At 43.0% G+C, this 25,371-nt stretch overlaps 2 protein-coding genes across 2 annotated transcripts; one reads left to right on the top strand and one right to left on the bottom strand.

Annotated features, from left to right (window-relative positions):
- Positions 1 to 12,924: 12,924 nt before the first annotated feature.
- LOC119661522 (protein transport protein sft2) lies at positions 12,925 to 14,154 on the top strand. Its single transcript, XM_038070898.1, has 3 exons — positions 12,925 to 13,302; positions 13,371 to 13,522; positions 13,585 to 14,154. Exons 1-3 carry the CDS (start codon positions 13,102 to 13,104, stop codon positions 13,853 to 13,855), a joined length of 624 nt encoding a protein of 207 aa, XP_037926826.1. The 5' UTR covers positions 12,925 to 13,101; the 3' UTR covers positions 13,856 to 14,154.
- Positions 14,155 to 14,259: 105 nt separating this feature from the next.
- On the bottom strand, positions 14,260 to 15,564 carry LOC119661521 (U5 small nuclear ribonucleoprotein 40 kDa protein). Its single transcript, XM_038070897.1, has 3 exons — positions 15,350 to 15,564; positions 15,161 to 15,290; positions 14,260 to 15,098 (listed from the first exon to the last, which is right to left on the bottom strand). Exons 1-3 carry the CDS (start codon positions 15,455 to 15,457, stop codon positions 14,293 to 14,295), a joined length of 1,044 nt encoding a protein of 347 aa, XP_037926825.1. The 5' UTR covers positions 15,458 to 15,564; the 3' UTR covers positions 14,260 to 14,292.
- Between the last annotated feature and the right edge of the window lie 9,807 nt (positions 15,565 to 25,371).

Genomic DNA, 25,371 nt, shown 5'->3' with positions numbered 1-25,371 from the left:
AATAATTTTTTATTCAATTGGTAACTGACTTATTTATGATCATAATTATCATATTTTGAACTCTAGATTTATCACTGTATATTTAGGAGTGTTGTTGAGAATCTGGATATCCTTTCGGTTGTACTATATGAAAAACTGTGCGCTGTCTTTTATTGACCCCTGTTAAGAACTTGGTGACAATTTTATTAAGTTTTAGGTTGATCAACGATTAAAATCATCATCAGCGCAACAACTGGTATCCGGTCCAGACCTGCCTTAATAAGGAACTCTCGGAATCCCGGTTTTGTGCCGAGGTCCACCAATTCGATATCCCTAAAAGCTGCCTGGCGTCCTGGCCTACGCCATCGTTCCATTTCAAGCAGTTTCCGCCTCGTCTTGTTTTTCTACCATAGATTTTGCCCTTATAGACTTTTTGGACTGGATCATCCTCATCTATACGGATTAAGTGACCCGCCCACCGTAATCTATTGAGCCGGAATTTATCCCAACCTCATATCAATTTATCAAGCTCATAGACTTCGTCGTTATGTAGGTTACGGAATCGTCCAACCTCATGTAGGGGGATTAATTGTGTTCGGTTTGATGGTGCGCCGTGTTTTCACTTTCCAACTTATTAAAATTGTATTGAGAAATAACATTTGGGGGGTCAGTAGGTAGCAACTCAACAAAAAAAAAAGCAGAACCGAAATTGAGTCAGCAGGAATGTCACATGGTGATAGCTCCAAGAACTTTTTGATCAAGGTAATATTCCAAAAGCTAGAGGTATCAACTCCACATGATAATCAAGGTCAAACAGAGAACGGAACCAATCGTAATCATAATTCATTTTAGTAATCCGAAACAAAATTAATAAAATCGAAAACTGGAAGCTCGGGGATTCTGGTATGATAGATTTTGTTGACTTTTTTTTGCTTATGGATTCAGGAGCTCTGGCTAAACTTTGGTCTGAACTGTGGCCGGATTTACGTTGAATATAATTTGCACTCTCGATGTATTTTTTGAATTATAAAAGGGAGCGTATAACACCCTGCGAGTCGTTTCGGTCACGCTACTCCCAGGCCAGAGATGAGGCAGCATCTGATGAGTTGCCTTTCCCTGGTAATTTATGTTGACTTTTTGTGTAAGAATATTTGGCTACACAATGGTTCCATAGTGTAGTGCAGAGTAGTTTTGAGGGCATCCTTGATATAATTGACCCTTTTCGGACCCCCGCACTCCTCCCCTTTGCAACCATTGTCAAAAACAGATAACTGCTTCGAAGAGTATTAATCGAGACCTTTGATTTAATATCCCATATACCCATATTCGATGGAAAACGATGTTCCTTAAGTTCAACATATATTTCACCTTTCCACCAAATTTCATGTGAATCGGCACAGTTGTCTCTGAGGGACAAGTTCATTGGACGCCTGGTTTGTGCGCCGGCAAAGTTCTTCGAAATTCTGCAATTGAATTTTTTTATTTTTTTCGCTTAAAGTGCTGAAAACTGTTAACGTTCCTTACAGGACCATCGAAGCTGCAAGCTTTTTCGTGATACGGTATATGGTAGCGGAATCACTGCTACTTGCGGAGTCTCTTCTTCCATGATTAACGTAATTGTAAAATTCTACACCATACATTGTGTTGTACTTCTTGCGCTCTTTCACGGCAATGGAGTTCTAGCGCTTCGCATTTCTGCCCGCAACGATTAATAGAACTCTCAACCTCTTACATTCATCGATTTGCTTCTATGTTTTCGCTTTAAGTCAAGTCTTCAGATGTCTGGGGTTAACAGTACCAGGGATGAAAGTTTTTTTTGGGCAGCCTATTTGGTTTTTTTGGGCAGCCTATTTGGATTTTGCATGGTTTGTGAAGTTGAACAACAGCCGGATGACGTATTGAATTTCGGAGTCGAAGCTCTGTTCCTCTAGGAGTAGACGCAGTAACGGCATTCAAGCAAATATAAGTGAGTATCAAACAATGACCCCTTTCAAGGCTGATGAATGGTCAGCAACTAAATGCACTACTGATCGCTATGGATATAATTATACGTCCTTTACCGCTTGGTCGAACCTAGATGACTTTGTAGCAGGCACGGTGCACAAACAATGTATCGCCGATGACGGGGCAGTGAATGTTGCAGAAATCTGCAAATCTTTCTCGGTTATTTCTACGATCACCAAGACCATGCCGCCTCGTCACCCGTCCGAATAAGGTGTCAGAGCCAACCTTGACATCCAGATCATGATATGACCATTAGCAAACCTGTCTTGAATTGCTTGTAGTTGTTTATAGAAAGCAGCCTTTTCCACTATATCGGAAATATGCATTACGATCTTGCAGTCCCTATCCGAGGCGCTGTTGACGTTTAGGTAGGGCAACAACGTGTGTGAAGTTCCGGTTGTGTAACGTACTGAACGCGAAGATTGGCCATTGCGCGACCAATCTGGTTGAGGATCTAACTTTCAACGAGCAAGTTTACCAGATCCATCGAGAATGATACGTCAGGATGCGCATGAAAGTACCGCAAGACCTTGAATACATGACCCGAGCAGGGAGGATGTACCGCTAGCACCTAGGGTTGCTAGCGTGGAAGGAAAATTCCCAATGCTAAATTACCGACGCGATCGCGAGATTCGACGACGATAAAAATTTCCTGAAAAAACATGCGACTAAGCACACGTGTCGCGAATATAGATAGAAGAAAAGCACAGGGGATTCTCTTCAGCTAGATTATCTTAAAGCAATAAAGGGCATAGTAGAGGCTGTAGGTAGTATCGAAGTAAAAGGAACCGATACTGAGTACATACGACCGGCGTACAATTGTCAATATATTAGAAGGAATTTGAATTTTATCGCTCGTAAAAAATAGGTATATTATGATAGCAGTCTTTCAAAATTGAACCCTTTCCCGTTAACTACTCCCTAAATATATATCCTAAGCCATAAAAGGATGTCTTCAGGTTGTATAGAGATACCTTTTTGCACTCTAGATTGCAGCTTCTATTGGGCTGAACTTCACAGAATTGCAACTTAAGGTTCTCCCTTGACCGTCTCACTGAGAGATAGGTATTCGTCACCCAGCTCTAGGATTCCTTGTAGGTGATCTTGGCTGATCCGATGAATACAAGGATGTCCACTTGGAATGTGTAGCCCTTCCCTGTCTTTCCATCAAGGAAAGTCTCACTCCACTTGGAGTATTCTCATTTCATATAATACTCTCATACTTCTTTTTTTTTATCTCGAATTAAGAGGGCGGAGGACACCGGGCTGCTTTGAGTGGAATGTATCTGTGCTTCCATACTGGACACTTATACAATGACCAAATGAGAGGTAATGGCTGCTTCCACACGAGACGTGTTAGCGGTTTGCAGCTAGTATCTAGACACACTAGTATCTAGACGCTTATATATAGAGATAGATATGGAAATAGCACATGGGCCATAGCTAGAACATGAAACACGATCAGGGGACGACAAAAGACGGACCGCAGTACTGAAAAATATGCAGGAAACATCAGGCATGGGACTAGCTCATGATTAGAACTAGACACATATAACTAGATATAAATTAGGCCAAGTGATAGAATTTCAACTTAAACCTACACGCCATGCCTATACGGCAACCTGCAATCTCTGTTTTCTAGACTGTAACCGGGAAAATTGGCAGCCTATTCCTGAACATCTGCAGGTGCTTGGTAGGATAGTGTATTATCGACTCATCTGTGGTAGGGAAAAGAGGAACCCAATCGAACGGAAAATGTTCTGAACGAACAATAATAATGCACAAAGTTTGATCACAAGCCCACATGTGAGAGAAGAAAGCCGCCCGGGGTGACAGCACCACAGAATCCGACCAGACTATCTAAGGAGTACGTTAAGAGGAAACTTCTAACAACAAACCACATATTCCATGAGTGGACTTTTCATAAAGTCTACAGAATACTAAACAATAATAGTTACCCAAAACCAATAATAGCGCAAACAATGAGGAATGCCACCTCGGAAATTATCAACATTACGGGGTACAAACGACCTGAACTAGGGGAATACCATGAGGAAGATAAGAATATCATGATTAAGATATTGGAAAAAGCGAAGCAACAACACTGGTGTGAAGTTCCGGTAGTTGGATAGCCATTTTGAAGGCGTTCTACAGTCTCCTTCCAGTCCTCATTGGAATACTCTACGTAAGCAAAGGGAAAATATAGAAATGAATAAAACAGCGTCGATACTCTGCGCAATTTCATCTAACAACGCCACACAAGCCGAAAAAAGCAACCGGACCTTGCGGCATTGCAGTAGAAACATTCTGGTGGTGGTTTAATCGCGTTTTGAGGAAGACAGAATGACCACTCCATTGTTAAAACAGGATACGCGCTTAAATATATAAGGAGAATATAATACAAGTTCATCTGGCAGCAGAGACTTGGATGTCTCCACCGGGGTTCATCAAGGAAGGGACCAGCTAAATAAGGCCAGCACGACCACTGTCAATGGCAGTAACTTGCCCAGAACTGTACGCGATCTGCCCAACAGAGAGGAAATATATTTCTATACCTTGAAACTACGCGCTCAATAATTACATCGCGAAATTAAATCTAGGAAGCGCATATGTTTAAGCGTAATGTCCTTAATTTCAAGGAGCGTATTTTCGAGGTTGTTCAAAAAATTTCAGGAAATTTTGGAAATTATTTGAAGATTTTGGGACAAAAGTGCTTTGGTTAATATTACTATATTAATTTAAATTTAATATCAGATTTCTAACAATTTATTTTTATTTTTAATAATGTTTCTTGAGTAGCAAAATATATCATGGAAAAAAATAGACTTCAATGGTCACTTCTATCCCCTAAATAAATTTTTGAGTACCATAGTTGCTTTTCGTCTAATTTTATTTGAGAATATAAAACTCGCTCTGCTAAATACTTAGAACTAAATAAAAAGCTAAAAACCAAAATTTAACGATCCATCGAAACCCTTATATAATTCCTACTATAAAAAACAAAACCATGGAGAATAATATTAAAGAAAAAAAAAACAATAATTTGTTATATAGTATTTTACTGAATATTAAATAAGAACTTTCAACACGAGCAACCTTCCATGATTAAGATATATAAATGCATAATACGAATAAAAAAAACAAATTCACAAATACAAAGTAAGAAACCTAATAGTCATAAAGTATTTAATTAAATTTTACCAATAAAAATATACCCAAAAAGAAACCATGAAAGACAAATTAAACATTGAAAATAATTCTAAACCACTAAGAAACAACTATCTCCGAATAAAAATATAAATTATGCAAAATAATTAGATAGACAATTTTTAAATGGAAAAAGAAAAATTGAAAATGGAAAAAATACAATATTTCCGAGAAATGATGGGATATTTATAAGAAAATAAGAAAAATTGCATGGCATATGAATATATAGGAGTATTATCAAGAAGTATTTTTAGCACAACTGCATGAATTAAGGAATCAGATTGATGAACAGATTGAATGGATGATTGAAACTTAAAGGGCTCAGTTTTATTATTTTTCAACCAATCTTATATGTAGTATTTGATATTTGTTTAGCTTGGTTTTAATTAACTTAGCATTATTCTGAATTTGGTATGGTTGATGTTTGATTACTGTTTGAGAGTTCTTAATAGATTGTAGGTTTCTAATTTTTGTCTAGGTCTTTTTCTATAATTTTTGCTATTATTTCACTGTAAATAATACACAGAGTTGCAAAATGATTCAGTTTCATTTTTAATAAAATGAATTAAAAGATCCCTTAAAATGAATTTCACCAAAAATACTTTCTGAAACATGCGAAATCAAGGAAAATACAAATCAAACCGAACCAATAATTTTAAAAATGAACGAGTTACTAACACAATGCAATATTAAATATACAAAGCACATACTCTAATAATATATCGAATGGTTAGAATTTCAGTTGAATATATCAGCAAACCGTTATGTTTTTCAACATTGCTTTCCGTATTATTCACCATTAGTACGAATAATAATAAAAATATTTAATTTATAACGCGTAGTGGATAGTGTTCCTTGTAAAAGAAGCATTTGTAGAGAGAACGCGTGTTCTAGATGCACCAATGCATTGAAATATGATCGTCCGTGTATAAAACAAATCAAATATTTCAAAACGAATCTATTGAACATAACTCCAAGCCAGAAATGTAAAAGATAAATTTTCTAACCCATCACAGTCCTCATTTAATATTTATTCAACCAAAACGCGAAAAAAGAGCATATAAAATAAATAAGAACGAAATAACAACTTTTAACAATCAACAATCATTTAGTATAAAAAGAAATGATAATTTTAATTCTCCTTTTTGTAAGTTGAAGGAAAATGTTAAACTGAACTAAAACTAAATTGTGATCACGTTGATATTTTAATACTATATTATTGCAAGTGGAAAAAGAAAAATCATTAACTCATATGTACCGAAATAAAAGCAGTTTATTTATTATATTATATATTTATCATTTTAATTATACTAAGCCGAGATAAGCAAAAAAAAAATCCAGAAAAAAATATCTAAATCAGAAGAAAATCCATGCGATTTCGTAGAAGTTGGGATATTGTAAAAATCAACACAAATTAAGAAGATAAAATACGGAAAACCTTGAAAAAAATAAGGAAAACATAAGTCTAATATTATGAAATAGTACTTAATGTGTAATGTATGAATGATGATGTAACTATCTGTATATTTTGTATATAACCCAATTGCAAATATGATTACAAATATAAAAATCAATAAAATTCACAAATTTTTTATTTTATTGAATTTGAGATGGCTTTTAGTAGAGCAAAAGCGAATTCCACTTTGATATAAGAAATATCCTCTAAGGAAGAAGTGAGGATTGGTTCTGCGTAAAAATATCATCATCAACGGCGTAACAATCAGTGTCCGATCTAGGCCTACCTTAATGAGGAACTCTATACATTCCGCAGTCGCGTCAAGGTCCACCAATTCTCTATCCCTAAAATCTGTCTTCGTACTGGCCAACGCCATCGCTCCATCTGAGGCAGGGTCTGTCATGTCTTTTTTTTTTCTACCATAGATATTGACTTTATAGATTTTCCTTCGGATTTAGTGAACTGTCCAACGCACCCGGATTTTATCCCTAACCAGACGGTTAGGTCATAAATTACAGAAGCTACGGAATCGGTCGGCGTAACAACCGGTATCCGGTCTAGGCCTGTCTTAATAAGGAACTGCAGACATTCCGGTTTTGCGTCGAGGTCCACTAACTCGGTATCCTTAAAAGCTGTCTGGTGCCCTGACGTACGCCATCGTTTTATCTCAGGAAGGGTCTGCCTGCTCTTCTTTTTCCTCATCCATACGGATTAAGTGACCCGCCCACCGTAACCTATTGAGCCGGATTTTATCCACAACCTGACGGTCATGGTATCGCTCATAGATTTCGTTGTTATGCAGGCTACGTCCATCTCTCGAACGCGGTCAAGAGTTCGCAATTTTTCTTGCTAAAAACCCAAGTCTCCGAGGAATACATGAGGACTGGCAACATTATTGTCTTCTACCGTAAGAGGTTTGACCCTATGGTGAGACTTTTCGAGCGGAACAATTTTTCTAAGCTGAAATAGGCTCTCTCGTAGCTGTTATCGGTTGTGATTTTCGACCCTAGATAGGAGAAATTATCAACGGCCTCAAAGTTGTAGTCTCCTATTTTCATTCTTCCCGTTTGACCAGTGCGGTTTGATGCTATTGGTTGGTTGGTTTTTTGTGCTGACATTGCCACCATATATTTTGTCTTGCCTTCATTGATATGCAGCCCAAGATTTCGCGTCGCCTGCTCGATCTGGATGAAGGCAGTTTGTATATCTTGGGTCGTTCTTCCCATGATGTCGATATCGTCAGCATAGGCCAGTAGTTGGGTGGACTTAAAGAGGATCGTACCCCTCGCATTTACCTCAGCATCACGGATCACTTTCTCGAGGGTCAGGTTAAAGAGGTCGCATGATAGGACATCCCCTTGTCTTAGACTGTGGTTGATGTTGAATGGTCTCGAGAGTGATCCTGCTGCTTTCATCTGGCCTCGCACATTTGTCAGGGTCAATTTAGTCAGCCTAATCAATTTCGCCGGGATACCGAATTCTCTCATGTTCGTGTACAGTTTTACTCTGGCTATGCTGTTATAGACGACCTTGGCGTCGATGGAAAAGTGGTGCAACCGTTTTTCCATTGGTTCCCGTAGAGAGAAAATCTGATCTGTTGCTGATTTGTCTGAACTGAAGCTTCTTTGGAATGGGCTGATGATATTTTCAACGTATGGGGCTATCCGGGCTAGCAAGATAGCGGAGAATATCTTATAGATGGTACTCAGCAACGTGATACCTGTATAATACTACAACTAACAACTAATGCCTGCTTGCTAATCGTCAGGCATCCGTTGTCCCACGCCTTGAGCATCAATTAAAGAACCGCTTGGTGTAGTTGGTCGCCTCCATATTTAACCAGTTTCCTTAATCCCATTGGCTCCTGGCGACTTATGATTTTTAAGCCGATGAATTGCACGAACTGTTTCTTCCCGAATTTTCCCGTCGTTTTCAGTTGGCGGGACCTCCAATTCGCCGATAACTCGGTTGTTGAGCATTTCATAAAACACATATGGTTTACTGAATGGCTGTAATGGTATATGATGTAGTGGTTTTTCTCCAGGAAATGGGTCCAGTGCAGATTTTGAAACGCGATAATATCAGCTTTATGTTGGGAAAGGGTATCAGCTGGCTGCTTAGCAACTTTTACTCTATGTCCAAGGTACGTTGGTTGTGACTTCATTGTCGACTCGCCGATCGATATGGAACGCAGAGTCGGGGTTCTGTTTTTAGTTAGGATGACTATTTCAATTTTTCTCAATGTAAGGTTGAAACCATGAGCAATTATCCATCTGCTTACCCGTCGCATCAATATGCCAAGACTGTTTTGTGCCTGTTCGACAGACAGACTATTGTACAAAGCGTTACATAGGTCCGGCTCTAGAATGGATTCTGATGCTACCCCCTACGTGACCCTCTAGCGTCCCATAAAGAAGGGAGTGGCTTCTCAGGTATTCCCTCAATATCCCCAATTGATTGGTCCGCACGCGAAAGTGTTATCTAGTGTGCCTAAAATGTCTTTCCATTTTACGGAATTAAAGGCATTTCTGACATCAAGCGTTATGAGGGGCACCATCAGTCGAGCTCGGTGTCTATCTGCCTCCGCTCGATGAACTTCATCCACGACTTGCATGACGGCATCCGCTGTGAATCTCCCTGCTCGAAACCCGAACTGCCGTGGGGGTAGGTGTTCGGCAGCACGTATTACTTCTGCGAGTTTACTTCTGATGAGCTTTCTTTTCGAGCACTTTTCCGGCCCTGTCAATTATAGGAAATGGTCGGTATGCAGACGAGAGCTCAGGGTCGTCTTTACCTTTGCTGATTAGTGCAAACCTGGCTACCTTCCATCCGAAAGGAAAAATTCATTCTTTCAAGTAAGCATTAAATTCGCCGAGGTCTGGCCGATGTTGGGGTCCCAGTTTGTATACGTCTGCAGGGATATTATGCGATCCTGGCGCCTTCTTGTTTTTCATAGAGAGGACTACCTCTTCTAAATCTTTTATACCAGGTCCTGTCAGCAGCGAGCTCTGATTCTGTGTATTGTACTGCGGAGTCTCTTCTTGGCTAATCTTTACTCTCTTATTGTAGTACATGCCTCTTCTCGGTCGTTTAAACGTTGTGTCAAGTGGTGGAGTTTGTGATACTCCTTCCGAAGCTCAGCAATTTCCGCCATACACCACCATCAACACATAGAAGATATACTATGTCTCGGTGCTCTCCTGGGCATGGAAGCTCCGCAGATTATTGTTATCAGGTTCAGAAATAAATTTACGACAGTGTCAACGGCAGCATGACCGCCCCTAGGAGTGTGCTCCAGCTCGGTCCCACCTGCTCCAAGGGCTTCGACAAATCTCCCGGTGTTCACCTTCGCGACGTTCCACGCACAGAAACAGGGGCTTCGAACGCGATGTATTGATAGTCGCTTGCCGAGAAGTTTTCCAGTATTTGAAATCCGTTCGCCAGCGATATTATTGATTTCGAAGCAAAGGTTAGGTCGAGAATGCTTCCCTCGTAGCCTGGGCGCTGGAACATTGGGGTAGATCCCCCTACGAGCCCTGTTCTCGCTGCCATTTCGAAAATCCGTTTCCCTCTGGCGTCGAGATGAGGCATGTCCTATTCAAACGCCTTGGCATTGAAGCCACCCACGATCAGGATTCGTCCCTCCGTGTCTAAGAAATCGTCTTTTAGAGCATCACGCTGCGTCGAAATTCCGGCATCGTCTCATTCGATGTTAGATGGACACTGAAAAACGCTACCCCTAACTACACAGTATCATTCCCTTGGTTTTGGGCAAGAACCTTAAGGTGGGTAACGTCCCGAACCCAAATGGCAGTGGTTCCTGATATGTCGGGGTGCTATGAGGCCAACTTTTCTCTCCTAGCAACTCATGAAGGGATGCACTCCGGTGTATAGTGCGGATGATGTTAACTGCAAGATTAGATCTTGTCTGCTATTTTTAGTCGAGCCTAAAATTGATAGATAAGGGGTAGCTTCCTCCAAACTACAATTTTAATTTTTCAATGTAAATATATATTTCGGGAGCAACTTACAAAGTTACTAAAAACAATTGCGATTATACAAGAAAGAAGAAAGGTTTCGGGGTTCCCAACCATTATGAATTTGGAATGGAGCAATTTCACTTATGAGCGCAACTGGTGCTCAGAGGTAGCGGTGAGGAAGACGGGGCGGCAACCTTTGTCGGGTATACTGGTACCATGGGAACCGAGATAGCTCCTGAATTCACATACTTCAAGAGAATTCCTGTTGCAGTTGGCCTCCTAGTGGGAACTTCATGGAGGTTGTGGTTGTGCGTTCAAGCGAACAGAGACCTTCGGACCTCGACGTGGTGTTGCATTTCAACACGGGAACCGCACTCCTTATTTCCGAAAGGTATATAGGTCTATATTATGATAGTTTAGCCGAACATTCTGAAGCTCCTTACAAAAGCAGACCTAGAACTGTCACCGGTTGTTGTGCCGTTGATGATGATGATAACCAGCGGCATTTTCATGAAACAGGAAACAACCCAAGTACGGGTAACTCGGCAAATATATCCGGCCTAGAATTAAAAGGTCTTTACTAGATTTGAGGCCCGGTTGTTTATTGTTTCCCATTCTGCGGTACATCTTCAACAGTTGCTGCTGCCACAAGCATTAAGCCCGCGTCTAAACGTCTCTAAAAGCAGTCATCATCTCGGCCCTTTTGAGGGAATAGACTCTGCACAATTTGTAGAATGAGAACAGGACATGTGGTTCGTAGATATTCTTGATCCCTGAATATCGTTGCTACTATTCTATAGCCCCTCCTCCATGGGTTTTTATATATGCCTCTGCACCGTGTGTCTGTACTCCAATTGCTGGTTCCGATCCGGGCATAGGGGAAGTTGAAGCCTCTTTTTCTAAGACATCCGAGATTTCATTTCTCTCTACACCACAATGGCCGGGTATCCAGAGTAATTCCACCGTATTAAATCTAGGACAGAGTTTAATCGGTTTCTACATTCCTGAACGATTCTTGATGCGATCAATGTACTTCTCAACGCCCGCAATGCAGTTTGACTATCGCTACAGATTGCGACGCGCCTGTCCTTCAACCGCTCGTCAATCATCCAGGCTGATGCCCTTAGGATCGCATACATGCCTGGAAGACCGTTGTGTATCGCCCCTAGGGAAAAGCCCACTTATCGTTTTTATTCGAGAGGTAAACTCCAGCTCCAGAACCCTATTCTGTTTTTAAGATATCGGTGTAGAAGACGTCAGTATATCCTGACACGCATTCTTCTGGCTCGTTCCAGTTTCCTCTTCGTTTCAAGATAACACCATATCTTCTACCAAACAGATGTATATATAATAATAATCGTTGGCGCAACAATCCATATTGGATCAGGGCCTTGAAGTGTGTTAGAGCACTTCATTCAAGACCGTAACGGTACACTAGGAGGCAATGTGGTCAGCAGAAACCATTGTGAAAACTGGATTCAGTTCTCCCAATGACTCTTCGAATGCTCTGTGCCTCTGTGTGAAGTTTTTGATCTAGAGTAATTCCCAGATATTTCACTTCTTTGGAGAGTCGAATGGTTGTACTCTTCACCTCTGGGAGGCGAAGTTCATCCAGTTTTCTCCTTTTTGAAAATAATACCATTCTGGTATTATTTGAATTAACTGAAAGTCCATGCCTGAGGCACTAACTGTCTATCAAATCAACGGCGCGTTGTATATTTCTAGACACCATTCCAAGATCCCGATCAACATCAAGCACAGCCACGTCATCAGCATGATCTCGAACGTGTATTGGCAGATTTTGCAGTTCGTATAGTAGTGAGTTGATCAGCATACTCCACAGAAGTGGCGATAGCACACCTCCTCGAGGGCAGCCTTTCGTCGCTTCCGTTATTAGGTAGCGATCAACACCCACTTCATCACACAGCAATCTCTGCGTTAGCACGATATCTCGCATTCCCGACATGATAGCGTGAAAATTCCTGAATTTCCGAAATCTGGGTCGCCTCCCCGTTCGATCAAGGTATCGCCCACGGGAATCCGACGATTTCGGATTTTTGGCCATTTTGTCGACCCGGGGGTTTTGGAACTTTTCAATTTTCTTGGATTTCGGCCTGCCTTTCTGGTCCCCTTAATTGTTTTAGTATTTTCTGGGATTGAAATCTTTTATGGAATTCATTACAAATTTCTTAAAATGTGTTAGTAAATTTAATCTTAATTATTTTTTTTTGATATTTCGAAATGGTTGGTGTAAAAGGTGAATCTGGCAACGCCTGTTGAATTTCGAAATAACATATGTTGACATTTGGCTGACTGTCGTCGTTGCGAGGACGGACCTCCTATCAAATCCAGGCGACTGAACCGTAGCTTTCTCAGTGTTTTTAAATGTCAACAACTTAGGGAATAAGAGCAAAACCGCAGTTCATGTAAATAATTCTGGTCGCTGATAACGAATTATCAACGGTACAAGCAATAATGGCAAATTTAAAGCAAGATCTGGACGAGTATCTGCTGCTGCAGAGCGACCAGAAGAAGTCAACAGGTTTCAAGTTGGACATGAAAGTTCCATCCCTCAAAGTTCCTGAGTTCGGAAGATTGTTTGGAAATGGATCGGGCGACGGACAGGAGGCGAACAGTTGGCTGAAGGATACACAGGAATCGTGTTGCCCGAAACTAGTGCGTAACAGAGAAATGAATGGCTGCCCGCCGCGGAGATAGTTTATTTACTTTTTCTCAAATTTCAGACACGTCTTCAGAGAATCGTCGGTTTCGTGACGTGTCTCGGCCTTGGTGTCTTCTGCATGACGCTCTCGACGTTCTACATTCCCGTTTTGATCATTAAGGCGCGGAAATTCGCTCTGCTTTACACCCTGGGCAGTGCCTTCTTCATTCTCAGGTAATTTTGCCACAGGAAACGCTTGTCCGGCGGAACTTTTCATTGATTTGTTGTTCCGACAGTTTTTGCTTCCTGTTGGGATTCGTGGCGTTCTTCAAGCAGATGTTCTCGAAGCCGCGGCTCCTTGCTTCCTTGAGCTACACGTCTTGCCTGGTCGCCACCCTCTACTTCGCCATGATTGCCCAGAGCACGGCCCTCACTGTCCTGTTTGCAGTCGCACAAATTATCGCGTTGCTGTTCATGCTGCTGGGAACGATCCCCGGCGGGAGTACGGGCATCAAGTTCTTCGGGCAGATGTTCAAGAGCAGCGTCTCCAACACGCTGCCCGTCTAGCGAACGGCCAGCGTGTCGGAGGGATGCGGCTCCAACGCCGGAGAAATTTATAATTGTGATAATATTAATCGATTTTAAATGACAGAGAATATTTTTAAGACGAAATCACGTTTTATTTTACGAAAGAGGAAGGAAGCGGACGCCGGAGCTGGTGAACGTCTTGTTCCGTGGAATTGGAGCAGAGTCGAAGGCCCCGTTTGAGTACGGATGAACGACCATTTATCTAGTGAGAGCTCGTAACAATAAATTCGATATTTTTACAAATATTTAGAGTAACAAATAAAACTAATTCGCAAAAACCAAGTCGTCCCTCATTCACCAAGCCCTCAATCTTGACCGCGCCCCCAAATCTCATCGACTGTCCACAGGCATCCTTCGGCTAAGTAAATCGAACACTTGGGAGGTTCCACTTTCAAATTTTTATTCCCTAAAACTCTTTACATCTCTATTTCCCCTAAATACAAATTCTTATCGCTCGACGCGGAGAGGATGATCGGCTCCTTCGGGTGGAAGTCGATGTCGTTCACGCTTCCATTGTGCCCGGGCAGTTTGTACAAAATCCTTCTTGTCGTCGTGTCCCAAACGTACACATATCGATCAGCAGACCCGGCTGAAATCTTGCTGCCGTCCGGCGACCAGGCACACCTCAACAAGTTCTTCTCGAAATTATGTTGGTTTCCCGTGAAAATTTTCACACAGCGTTCAGCCGGGGCGTACGGCCGAATGTCCCAAATCCTCAGAGTGTTGTCCATCGAGTTGGAGAGAATGTAGGACCCATCGGGGGACAGTGAGAGTCCCGTGATGGTGTCGGTGTGGCCGCGAAGTTTGTAGAGGATCTCATTCTTCCGCATGTCCCAAATTTTAATATCATTATCGATCCCGCCCGATATGATCTGCTCGCCAGTATCGTTGAAGCAAACTGCGGTAACTGGATACCCACTCTCGAATGTGTGAAGTGGGAAGCGCTTGCGAGCGTCCCAGGTTTTGATGGTTCTGTCGTCTGAACCCGACACCAAAGTCTGTACACCTCTTCGTGTGCCCTGAACAGAATTCACGAATGTAGTGTGGCCTTTCAATTTGCGGATCCTTGTGCCGTAGGTTACGTCCCATATTGCAACCGTTTTGTCAGTGGCGCAGGTAAACAAGTTGCCGCCGTCCGTGGAAAAGTGAGCCTCCATTACCGCGCCTGTGTGTCCAGACAAAGCCATAATATTTTCACATTCGCCATACACTTTCCAAATGTCTACAATAACAGAATAATCATCGAGTTATCACCCCAGGAGGCAATTATCTATGAAAACTTACAAATTTGCCGGTCAAACCCAGACGAAACCAACAGTTCTCCATCCGGGTGGAATTCGCAGGTGAATATCTCGCCTTGATGACCTTCGAGCAACATAATTGGAGCCAGCAGACTAGATGTTCTTTGTATTCCCTAAAATGAAAGACATAATTAAGCAAGGAGATGTCCAAATGATGTAAAAACTATCTTACGGCTTCCATCAGAGCTTTGTCCTTATTTGTGTATCCCACCAACTCATTTCGGGTTCTTTTAGCTTCGGGAGCTACTACTAGGGCACTTGAAGTGCGTTTTTGTGCCATCGTTGGTCTAAAATGGACTATTTTTCACACAAAACTTAATTATTCTCTTTTCGATCGCTGACTGGAGGATAACAACAATGCTCTTAACCTAAGTAGTGTCAAATTTGACTTAAGAGTTCTTCTTCTTCTTGTTTCCTATTCAGCAGAGGTTTTTCAACCTTGATGCTACTGGTGAATTAGGTGGTGTTGTAGGTACTGACTGGCGGGAATTTGTAAATTGTCATTTGCAATCCATCAAACGCACAATGGTTGAGCGTTTTTCTGGCAAAGAAAGCTGTTCGAATATATAGATATTAATTTTGGGCCCTGTGAGATCCTAGTTACGATGATACGGGTTTATTTCGAGCGTGAGGCAGCGGGGGAGACAATTAGAGGAGTCCTCGCTTAATGAATAAACTCAACGTCTTAATAATAGGCATATACTGGCTTCCGAAAGTAAAGTTCGAAGTGTGGCGGGTGTATCAAAACCGATTCGTGTCTCTATTGATGCTCATCAAGGTAACGCCCTCTCAACACACTACTCTTTGTTCTTCTTACGGACACCATCACACGGGACATCCAACGTCCAGCGCCTTATACACTGCTACAATAATTATGATGATGTTTTTCTAGCGTCTAATAGCAAAAATGATCTCGTGCAATTTGTCCAAAAATGGTATGATCGCCTCATGCAACACGGTCTCAGATTGAATCTGAATAAAACTGAATTTTTGACGACCGATCTCCATGAAACAGGCACAATCACTGTCAGCGGCAGTGACATGCCCAGAACTGAGCGATTTAAATACCTCGGGTCCACGCTATCAGCCCATGGAGAGCTGCGTTATGAAATTGTTTCACGCATTAACGCAACCTGGATGAAGTGGCGTTCCACAACTGGTGCTCTTTGTGATCGACATATCAACGAACGTCTTAAATCTAAAATTTACCAAAATATCGTCCGTCCTGTCCCTCTCTATAGTTCTGAATGTTGGCCGACTATAAAAGATAATGAAGGGCGTCTTGCGGTAATGAAGACGAAGATGTTGGGTTGGACTAGTGGCGTGACATGTTTTGATCATATCCGAAATGAGGATATCCGCGATTGATATGGGGTTGCACCGATTGTGGAAAAACTGTTAGAGAGGCGTCTTCGATGGTAATTTGTACTAACGTTAATTCACTTGCCAAGATTGGTCTGAACATCGCAGTCGATGGTAAACGACCAAAAGGCCGCCGAGACAACAGTAGCTTGATACGCTGGATGGGAATTTAAAAGAGTTTGCACCCAGATCAGGCATTCAATAGAGCCAAATGGCGAGCCGATCACGACGAAGAAAGGAAGGAGAAGAACTTTCACATTGTTTGAGCGTGGAGCCTGTGCTAAAGTCAAATTGGTTTCGACTGACGGCAACGTACTTTGAATCAGATCGACCAGATCGTGATCGGCGGAAGTTTGAATGTCAGTAGCAAAGGTGGTGCTGATATCGGCTCCGAAAGGGACCATTATTTGATGGTCGTTTACCTTCGCTGGTGCGTTGCTACTGCGATTGCTTCAAAAATCGTCCAGGAATGTAGAAAACGATTGAACTCTGTTTCTCGATTCAATACTGTGGAACTACTTTGACTACCCGGTCATTGTGGTATAGAGGGAAATGTAATCTCGGAGACTATAGCAAAAGAGGATTCAATTTCCCCCATGCCTAGACCAAAACCAACAATTGGTGTGCCAATATCATTGGCTAATGCTGCTAAGTGGGAAATAATGACAGGTGGCAGAGTCTTAATGCTGTTAAACACATCAAAACTTTTCCTATCAGAACTGAAAAAAACATACTGCAAAGTTTATCCTGTCGAAAAGTATTAAGACTTGCAGAAGTACTATGGGCATTCGCTAGCTGGGTATAAGCTCAGAATAGCAACTCTTCAAAATGGTACGTGTCCTTCTTGTAATGACGAAGTGGGATTAGAGCATTTTCTATGTGAGCGCTCCGCCTATGGATGCGTCAGACATCAGAGTTTTGATGCGGATGTGCTCCAACTGTAGCGGGTAGCATAACATCCTCTAACGCAAATCGCATAACGGTGACAGACACAGACACCGTAGCCACTGCCGTAGAAGATGAGAAATGGGGGGTCAAAAGAGTATTGCGCAGTGGTCATGTTGGACGTGAATAAGCTTTTAACTCGACCATCAAAACGACCCTCATCTGAATGAACACTCCACGTTACCTGAGAAACATGGCATCAAAGAACTTTAGAGACAGGAAGCTAAAGTACAGGGGCGACAAAGGCATAAATTATTACCGTGTCTTAGCTGGAGTCCCTCAGGGGTTGGTAATGGGTCCATTGGCGAGTACAATGGGCCAACACGGCCTGAGTGCTCAGAAGCTGTAGCTTCTCCCTCACCATACACAATGGGTCCATTCTTGTGGAACATTATGCATGATGGGGTCTTCCGCCTGCATTCACCAAAAGGAGTGAAAATGGTAGGCTTCGCCGACGATATTGTTGTTGTTGTAGTTGCACAGCACATCTACGAGATTGAGGCAGTAGCCAATGAAACGATCTAGAAGATCAAAAATTGACTAGAAACTCCGGAGCTAGATCACGTAGAAACCATTTACAGGGCAGAGTACGTTTAGAGTACTTCGAAAAAAAGGCAGCACTGTTGCAGGCACCACCCTCGTGAATGCTGCCAAATATTAGCGGATCAGTTAGAACCGAAGAGGAAAGGCTCATTAGGAAATGCGCGGCAGTGGTGAAGCGTATGTGGCGTGCAACATTTCTACAGAGGAACGTCAGCACAGACGTCAAAAATGGGGTGATGGAACTGGAGGAATTATTGGATCACATCTCCTCCTACAGGCCAACGTTGAGAGCAACGGAAGAAGATTGGAAATCAGAAACAGCCGCACCCCCCGCTGAGAATGCTGTTTGTGACGAACGGACCGCAGATAGTCCATTTCAAAACAAACTGGCGAAAAAGCGGAAAAAGAACGACGTGCTTGAAGGACACTTTATCAAAGTAGTTTCCAGGGCCCAAAAAAGAAGGCGAGGAAGGATAAACGGAAACAACTGACTACATCGCCAGAGACTCGTCTGTCCAAAGACAAGGAGGCTGCAAACCCAGAAAAGACGAGGTAACGAAGAAGGACTAGACTATCGGATCTGCTTATTAAGCCGAAGGAAGACAAGACATTTGCGGAAGTCCTTAGTGAAATCCGCTACAGGATCAACCCGAAGACGATGTCCAATCTTTAGGGCGGAACTGGAAAGAGGTAGGGTGTGAATGGCATGATCCGCACTTTACAAATTAACATGCACCGGAGTGCAGCCGCTCACCAGTTGCTAGCCAAGTTCGTTGCGAAGGTAAATGCTGATCTAGTGATAATCAGCGAGCAATACCGAACAGGGAACCGGCTTCATGGTATCTCGATATATCGGGTACTGCCGCCATCTGGTTTCGGGACAATGTCCGACTTTGTGTTCTTGCCCAAGGCCAACGGAATAGGTTTGTTTGTATTCGGTGTTTAGGGATAACGTTGATGATGCCGGACTTTCGACGGCGGCTTGATGCTTTTGAGGACGTCGTTTCGGGCAGGGAGGGGCGAATTCTGGTAGGCGATGATTTTAATGCTAGGGTCCTTGAATGGGGCATGCCTCAGCCGGACTCCAGGGGGAATCGGCTCGTAGTTTTAAACAACGGATCCACGTCAACTTTTCGGCGACCAGACTGTGAAGGAAGCGTTCCTGACAGCACTTTTGCGTCGGAATCTCTGGCATCATCGGTGAACGGGTGGTCCTGGAAGACTTTTCGGCAACTGACCACTATTGCGTTCGAAGTGCTAGACGCTACTTGCCGGTGAGCACTAACGCAACGCTTCTCCTGCCTGTAGAATGTCGCTGACACCGTCGTAAATTCAGTGATGAACTTGATAACGACGACTTGTGAGGCTTTTATGTCCCGGAGGGGCCCCAGCCGCGACAAGGCTTCTATGTACTGGTGGACGGCAGAAGTTGCCGACTTACGGACGGACGGTCATAAGCTCCGCTGTTTGGCACAACGTTTATACACCAACGAGGAGGCATGCGCCATAAAGGCACAGAATAGATCAGCAAAACAGAAACTCTGCAGCACGATAAATAAAAGCAAAGCTCGCGGCTGGCAGAACCAGGTCAACGAGATGAATGAGGACTCGTGGGGACTTGGCTATAAGCTTGTTACCCAGAAAATCGGGGATTTGCGGAGGCCCTGCGTACTAAATGCCAACCAAATGGACCGCATTGTATGGGCATTATTCCCCAGATATCCTGTACGGGTTGACAACAATAGCGCGGGGGTAGCACAGGGATCCACTCTAGGGGCGGACTTCTGGAACGCTTCCTACGATAGTCTGCTGAGACTCGATATGCCCGAAGAGTCGCGCCTGGTCGGTTATGCAGAGGACGTTGACGAGGTGGTTGCCCGTGAAGAACGTCAACGCACCCTTATCGAGTGGCAACTCTTTTGGCAAAATAAGCCAAGGGGCAGATGGACTGCGCGGGTCGGTGAGATTGACTACTTTCTTATCTAACTTCTAAGCGGGCATGGAGGTTTTCAGTCTTACCTACACAGGATTGGGAAAGCGCGATCTCCTGATTGAGCGTTCTGCAATGGAGTGGTGAACGACGCTGAACACACCTTGCGAAAGGTGGGGCGGCTTTCATCAGGAGCTTTATGCAGACACAGGGGAGCTATCTCCAGACAACATTGTCAGAGAGATACCAAAGAGCGGTGGTAGCTGAAGTCGTGTTGCGGATTATGTTCGGGCACTTCTTAGTGCGAAGAAGATTGAACTCGACCGGCGGAGGGAGTCCAACACTCTGTGCATAAGTGCATTCACCTACCCTACTTCCAAAAAAAAAAAACCGCGAAAGGCGGAAGAGGTCAGGAAGAGCTGTTACGAATGCCACGTATAGAAGAAAGGAGCAAAAGTGAGCTAACTCTGCCCCGTGATGGTGGTACCACGGGGTAAGAAGGGTTTGGGGTGGTCTTAGTGGGTAAAAATTCCACACGTTGGTGTGTCTAGGTAGATTTCCACTTTCTCAAAAAAGGGTTATCGAATTTTGCATTAACAAAGATTATAGGCTAGAGCATAATACGGGAAATTGTGGTTGAAATTCTACAGTGGTGTATGCAAATATTCATACATTAGGAATACACAAAACCTTTCATAACTGAAGTGCCGAACTTCCAGTTTTGGACTTATTTTTTTTCTGCACGTCGGATTGGTTTCTTGACTAATTTTTGGCAAACTATCCAACAATCTGTGTGTATGTTTTCGTCTCGTCGGAATTCAAGGTGCTAAAGCTCGTAAACTTTTTGGTAGAAAAATTCAGTTAGCATTCAAATTCGAGGCTGATCCCCAACTATCAAGTTGGTCACGGAAGTAGAAACAGAGCCAGAAGCTATGCTGATTAGTCTGCTTGACTTTATCTGCGAACTTGTCCCGAAAACTAAAGGAGATAATAAATGATGACCCATTAATTAAGGCAGTTTAGTGATTTTTGGAGCGTGAAAGTTTACTATTGAATCTGGTCACTAACTTTCCATTACGGGGTACTACTATGAAGTTGCAAGTCGCAGATAGTCAACATAAATACTTGTCAGTCCTGCATTGGTTATGTGTCTTATTTTTTATTAAAAGCAGGAATATTTCCATATCTGCTCATAACAGATCTAGTGTTTGTTCCAAATGATTTTTTCAGAGTCAATAAGATTAGCTTTTTTGTTAGTAGACGCAGTGGAAAGTAATCTCCAACAAACAATCCCAATAAGAAAAAAACATGTTCCACTATTTAGAAAACATGCAAATTATTATTCAATCTCGTTGACTCAAGAATTTTCTGATGTTTGTTTACTTGACCTAAAAATCAGTCAATCACTTCCTCGGAATCACTTAAGAGTTGCTGCTGCCCCGGGGGTACTTCGCTGCACAATCTCCGCCACATCACTTACATATCTGATGTTTGTTACCTCTTTGATGGCGGTGAAACGCATTATTGCTGACGAATATAATAACAAACCATCGCACTTTGCGCTTTCCACAACATATTGCTGAGCAGGCTCCTCTACTCGGGCCTTAGTACCTCGCCATATTGTTTATTGCTATTGCTGTGAGCACAGCTAAGTACATTACGTACGAACGGACATTTATTTGAGCGCATGTTACAACCCATACGCAAATTACTATTTATTATCGCGTACGTTGGAACCTCGACCTTGCTGTCCTCTTTTTGATCGATTAGAAAATGCAAAGTCACATATGCGTAAAAGGCCGATGAGTTCAGTACTGATTCGCATGTAGCACGCGGCCCGATGTACGCCAATAAATTAGACGTTATTATTCAGATTTCTGCATATTCTATATTTGCCCCCAAGACGGAAACCAGCTTGCGCTCCAATAGCAGAAAATGGTGGGTAGGCGAGCCTACCGACCCAGCCAATGACTATAATCCGTGAGAAGGGGCAGATTTGGCCCCATCTTTTGCCGTTGGCGCATTCGCAGTTAATAATTCATGGCGTGAGGAAAGATGTTTTGCATACTTGGAAGATCAAGTGCAGATGAAAAATATAATTCTGCTTGTTGGGTCTGGGATAATTCATGGACAGATCAATTACTGCAAGGTGGGAATCAGGAAATGATACATATTTATGGATTGAGAATAATCAAGGACGCATATTGATGGGTACAGACGACTATGGGTGATGACTAACATCAAATCTATCTTTATCTCTGGGGGATGTTTAGGTTTAGTTTTACTTTTACGGTTTTATGAAAATTACCTACTTCTGTATTCAGGACTTATGAGAATAGAGGGGAGAAGGAGGAGGACACTTCCACTTCTCTGTAAAGGTAACGAACCCTCATATCCTGTCAGATTTGTTATCTGAACCTGGTGCCTCGGGTTCGAATCCCAGCCACCATCGAGGATGTTTGTAATGGCCTTGAGAAATCTAGGTTCATTGTCGGACTCAGAAATAAGACAGCTCCAGACCTGCTCAAATAAACCATTCGAGAGTCCAATGCTGACAACCCGGTATTGTACAGGGTGCGGCAGCATAACTTCCTTTTTTAAAATGGGCGCCACTCAGTTAGTTGATGTCATAGCGGAGCGCTAGTGGTCTCGTTCAAGAGGGGAGTTTTGTCCCGAGACGGTTCAAAATAGTGAGAAGCGTGCCTTTGCCGTTGAGGTTTACTTTTCAAGCGGATGTTCGGTTATTGCCACACAGCGTGCATTTCGGAATCGCTTTAATTTAGTCCCGTTGGCTCCCGTCCCAGACCGCAAATCAATTCTTACATGGGTCACTACATTCAGACAGACTGCAAGTGCGACAAAAGGAAGAACTGGAGTCCCTCGGCCTGTTAGATCACCTGAGACCCTTGAAGCAGTGAGAGAGGCAATGTTGCGATCGCCACAGCGTTCTGCGCGCAAACACGCATCTGCCTTGGACTATCCGATCGTTCTGTGAGAAGAATTCTTCGTGATGATCTTCATTTTCATCCCTATAAGATGGCGATAGTGCAGGAACTTTCAGAACGTGACTTCAATTCTCGGATGAACGCGTGTGAGCTTCTTCTTGATGTCGTTCCCGAGGGTGCTATTGTTTTTTTTAGCGATGAAGCCCATTTTTATTTGTGTGGGTCGGTTAACAAACAAAACATGCCCTACTGGGCTGACACCAACCCTCGAGAATTCCATCAAAAGCCTTTGCATTCACCCAAAGTCACAGTGTGGTGTGCAATTTCCTCAGCTGGAATTATTGGTCCCTGGTTTTTTGAGGAAAATGAGGTTACAGTGACAGTGAATTCGGACCGGAATGTAAACATGCTGCAGAATTTTTTTTTCCCACGACTAGAAAATTTAGATTTGGGGGACACTTGGTTCCAACAAGACGGTGCAACAGCACACGCTTCAAGAGCATCGATGGCTGTTTTCAGGGAACACTTTCCAGAGCGCCTTATCTCAATTAGAGGCGATTTGGAATGGCCGACACGCTCTCCCGATCTGTCCCCTTGTGATTTTTTTCTTTGGGGTTTTTTGAAATTCCGTGTTTATATGAACCGTTCAAGAACCCTACAAGATTTGAAGACCAACATCCAAGAAGAAATTGCCAACATAACACCTGCTATGCTAACAAGAGACGCCAGAGAACGCCAGAAATCGGTTTACGCAATGTATGGAGAATGGGGGACGTCACGTAACAGATTTGAAAATGAACGAAAATTGGGTTGCAGTGTATAGGAAGACTATTCACGTGCATTCCTTCGCGCCGACATCATTAGCACTGCAGTGTCATCTTTTCCTCAAGAGTCTTCCTTCCTGGACGGCTTTATAATTTTGTCCAATCTCTTAGCATGTGTCACTAGCTGCTCCTGTTTGGCACTCTCCTTCGACCATCATACCCTCAACTTCTCTCTGCATCTACAGCAAATTCCCCCTTCTCTCCACTATCCGCATAAATGCAGATCCTTCAATCTGACAAACTGGGACGATTTTCAACACGACTTATCCAGTATACTGAGTCCTCTCTTGGACAAATTACGTATTCACTCTAATGATGAGCTAGACACTTACATCTGGAAATTTAACTCTGCCTTTGAAACTACAATTGACAAACACGCTCCAGTTAAAGAGCCTGGTTACTATAAATACAGGTGCCGTTCCCCTTCAATCCTCTTCTTAGTCCGCGATAGAAACAGACTACTGCTCCGCAGGAAACGACTATTTCACCGGTTACGGAGCAGATGCAACGCTGATAACCGTCTCCTCTCCGAGATCAGTAAAGTTCTGTCCAGCAAAATCAATTGACCTATTCGGTCCGAACTGAATGCGTCCTACAAGAAACTCCTCAAATTCCTCAAACCTGGCCCACAAGTTTTCTCAATAATTAATCGGCTGGAAGGAAATAATCTTCTCAAAACGTCAATTACTACCCGATAAAAATAGGTAACCTCCAGTTTCACTCCTTTGAGGAAAAAATATCCGCCTGCGTAGATTACTTTAGCCACTTATTCAGAACCAAATCGTCCGCGAACCCCATATGCAACTCGGTGGTTGCTACTACTGTCAATCATAAAAAAAAGTTGAGCTTGGAAGGGTTTCAGCTTTGCCAATTTTCCCCCAACTGCCCGACTGATAGTCAGAATCGGCCCGTTCGCGTCCTTTTTTACCTTTTTAGAAGAAGTTGAATTTGCAATCACCCGGTTCAACAATAAAAAATCATCGGGCCCCGACGGTATCTCTAACTTTGTCCTACGGAAGTGTGCGCTTACCATCAGCGGACGTTTCGCCATCCTCTTCAACAACTGCCTGAACAACGGACAATTTCCGGTATAATGGAAATCAGCCCTCCTAATGATAATAATAATCTCTGGTGCAACAATCCAATTGGATCAGGGCCTTGAAGTGTGTCAGAGCACTTCATTCAAGACCGTAACGATACACTACAGGATTACAGCACCCTGTAGCCCGCTCGCCCGAGATTATTCCCCGGAGTTGACTATGGTACTCATTCACAGCGGAGTCGACTGGTATCCGCCGTGAAATCACGATACAAATTCCACTCCCCCAATTAGATTTGAACCGCGACCTTCCGTATGACAGCCATGTGCTCTAACTACTCAGCTACCCGCCCTCCTAATACCTATCCCTAAGAAGGGTGCTGGGGGGATCTCAAAGATATGAGGCCTCTCCCTTCTCTCCAATATTGGAAAAATCTTTGAACGTATCCTACTAAGCCACCTCAATAGGCATTATACCCCTATCATTCCACCTAAACAAGTCGGCTTCGGAAACCTCAGATTCACCAAGCGGGCAATCCTGTACCTGCAAGACCACATTCTGAATCACCTGGGAGAAATGTATTGCGCCGTAGCCTGCACCTTAGA

The sequence above is a fragment of the Hermetia illucens genome, chromosome 1, assembly GCF_905115235.1.
Source record: "Hermetia illucens chromosome 1, iHerIll2.2.curated.20191125, whole genome shotgun sequence".
In the NCBI taxonomy this organism is placed as follows: domain Eukaryota; kingdom Metazoa; phylum Arthropoda; class Insecta; order Diptera; family Stratiomyidae; genus Hermetia; species Hermetia illucens.
Note: the sequence above shows the minus strand (reverse complement) of the source record. Positions and strands in the feature narration are given on the sequence as shown.

Bases quoted from the DNA above. Each gene is read 5' to 3' on its own strand.
- LOC119661522 (XM_038070898.1), top strand. From the start codon at position 13,102: ATGGCAAATTTAAAGCAAGATCTGGACGAGTATCTGCTGCTGCAGAGC. The intron at 13,303-13,370 runs GTGCGTAACAGA...CTCAAATTTCAG, and splicing joins AATCGTGTTGCCCGAAACTA to ACACGTCTTCAGAGAATCGT. The intron at 13,523-13,584 runs GTAATTTTGCCA...TTGTTCCGACAG, and splicing joins AGTGCCTTCTTCATTCTCAG to TTTTTGCTTCCTGTTGGGAT.
- LOC119661521 (XM_038070897.1), bottom strand. From the start codon at position 15,457: ATGGCACAAAAACGCACTTCAAGTGCCCTAGTAGTAGCTCCCGAAGCT. The intron at 15,291-15,349 runs GTAAGATAGTTT...CTTTCATTTTAG, and splicing joins ACAAAGCTCTGATGGAAGCC to GGAATACAAAGAACATCTAG. The intron at 15,099-15,160 runs GTAAGTTTTCAT...CTGTTATTGTAG, and splicing joins TGGGTTTGACCGGCAAATTT to ACATTTGGAAAGTGTATGGC.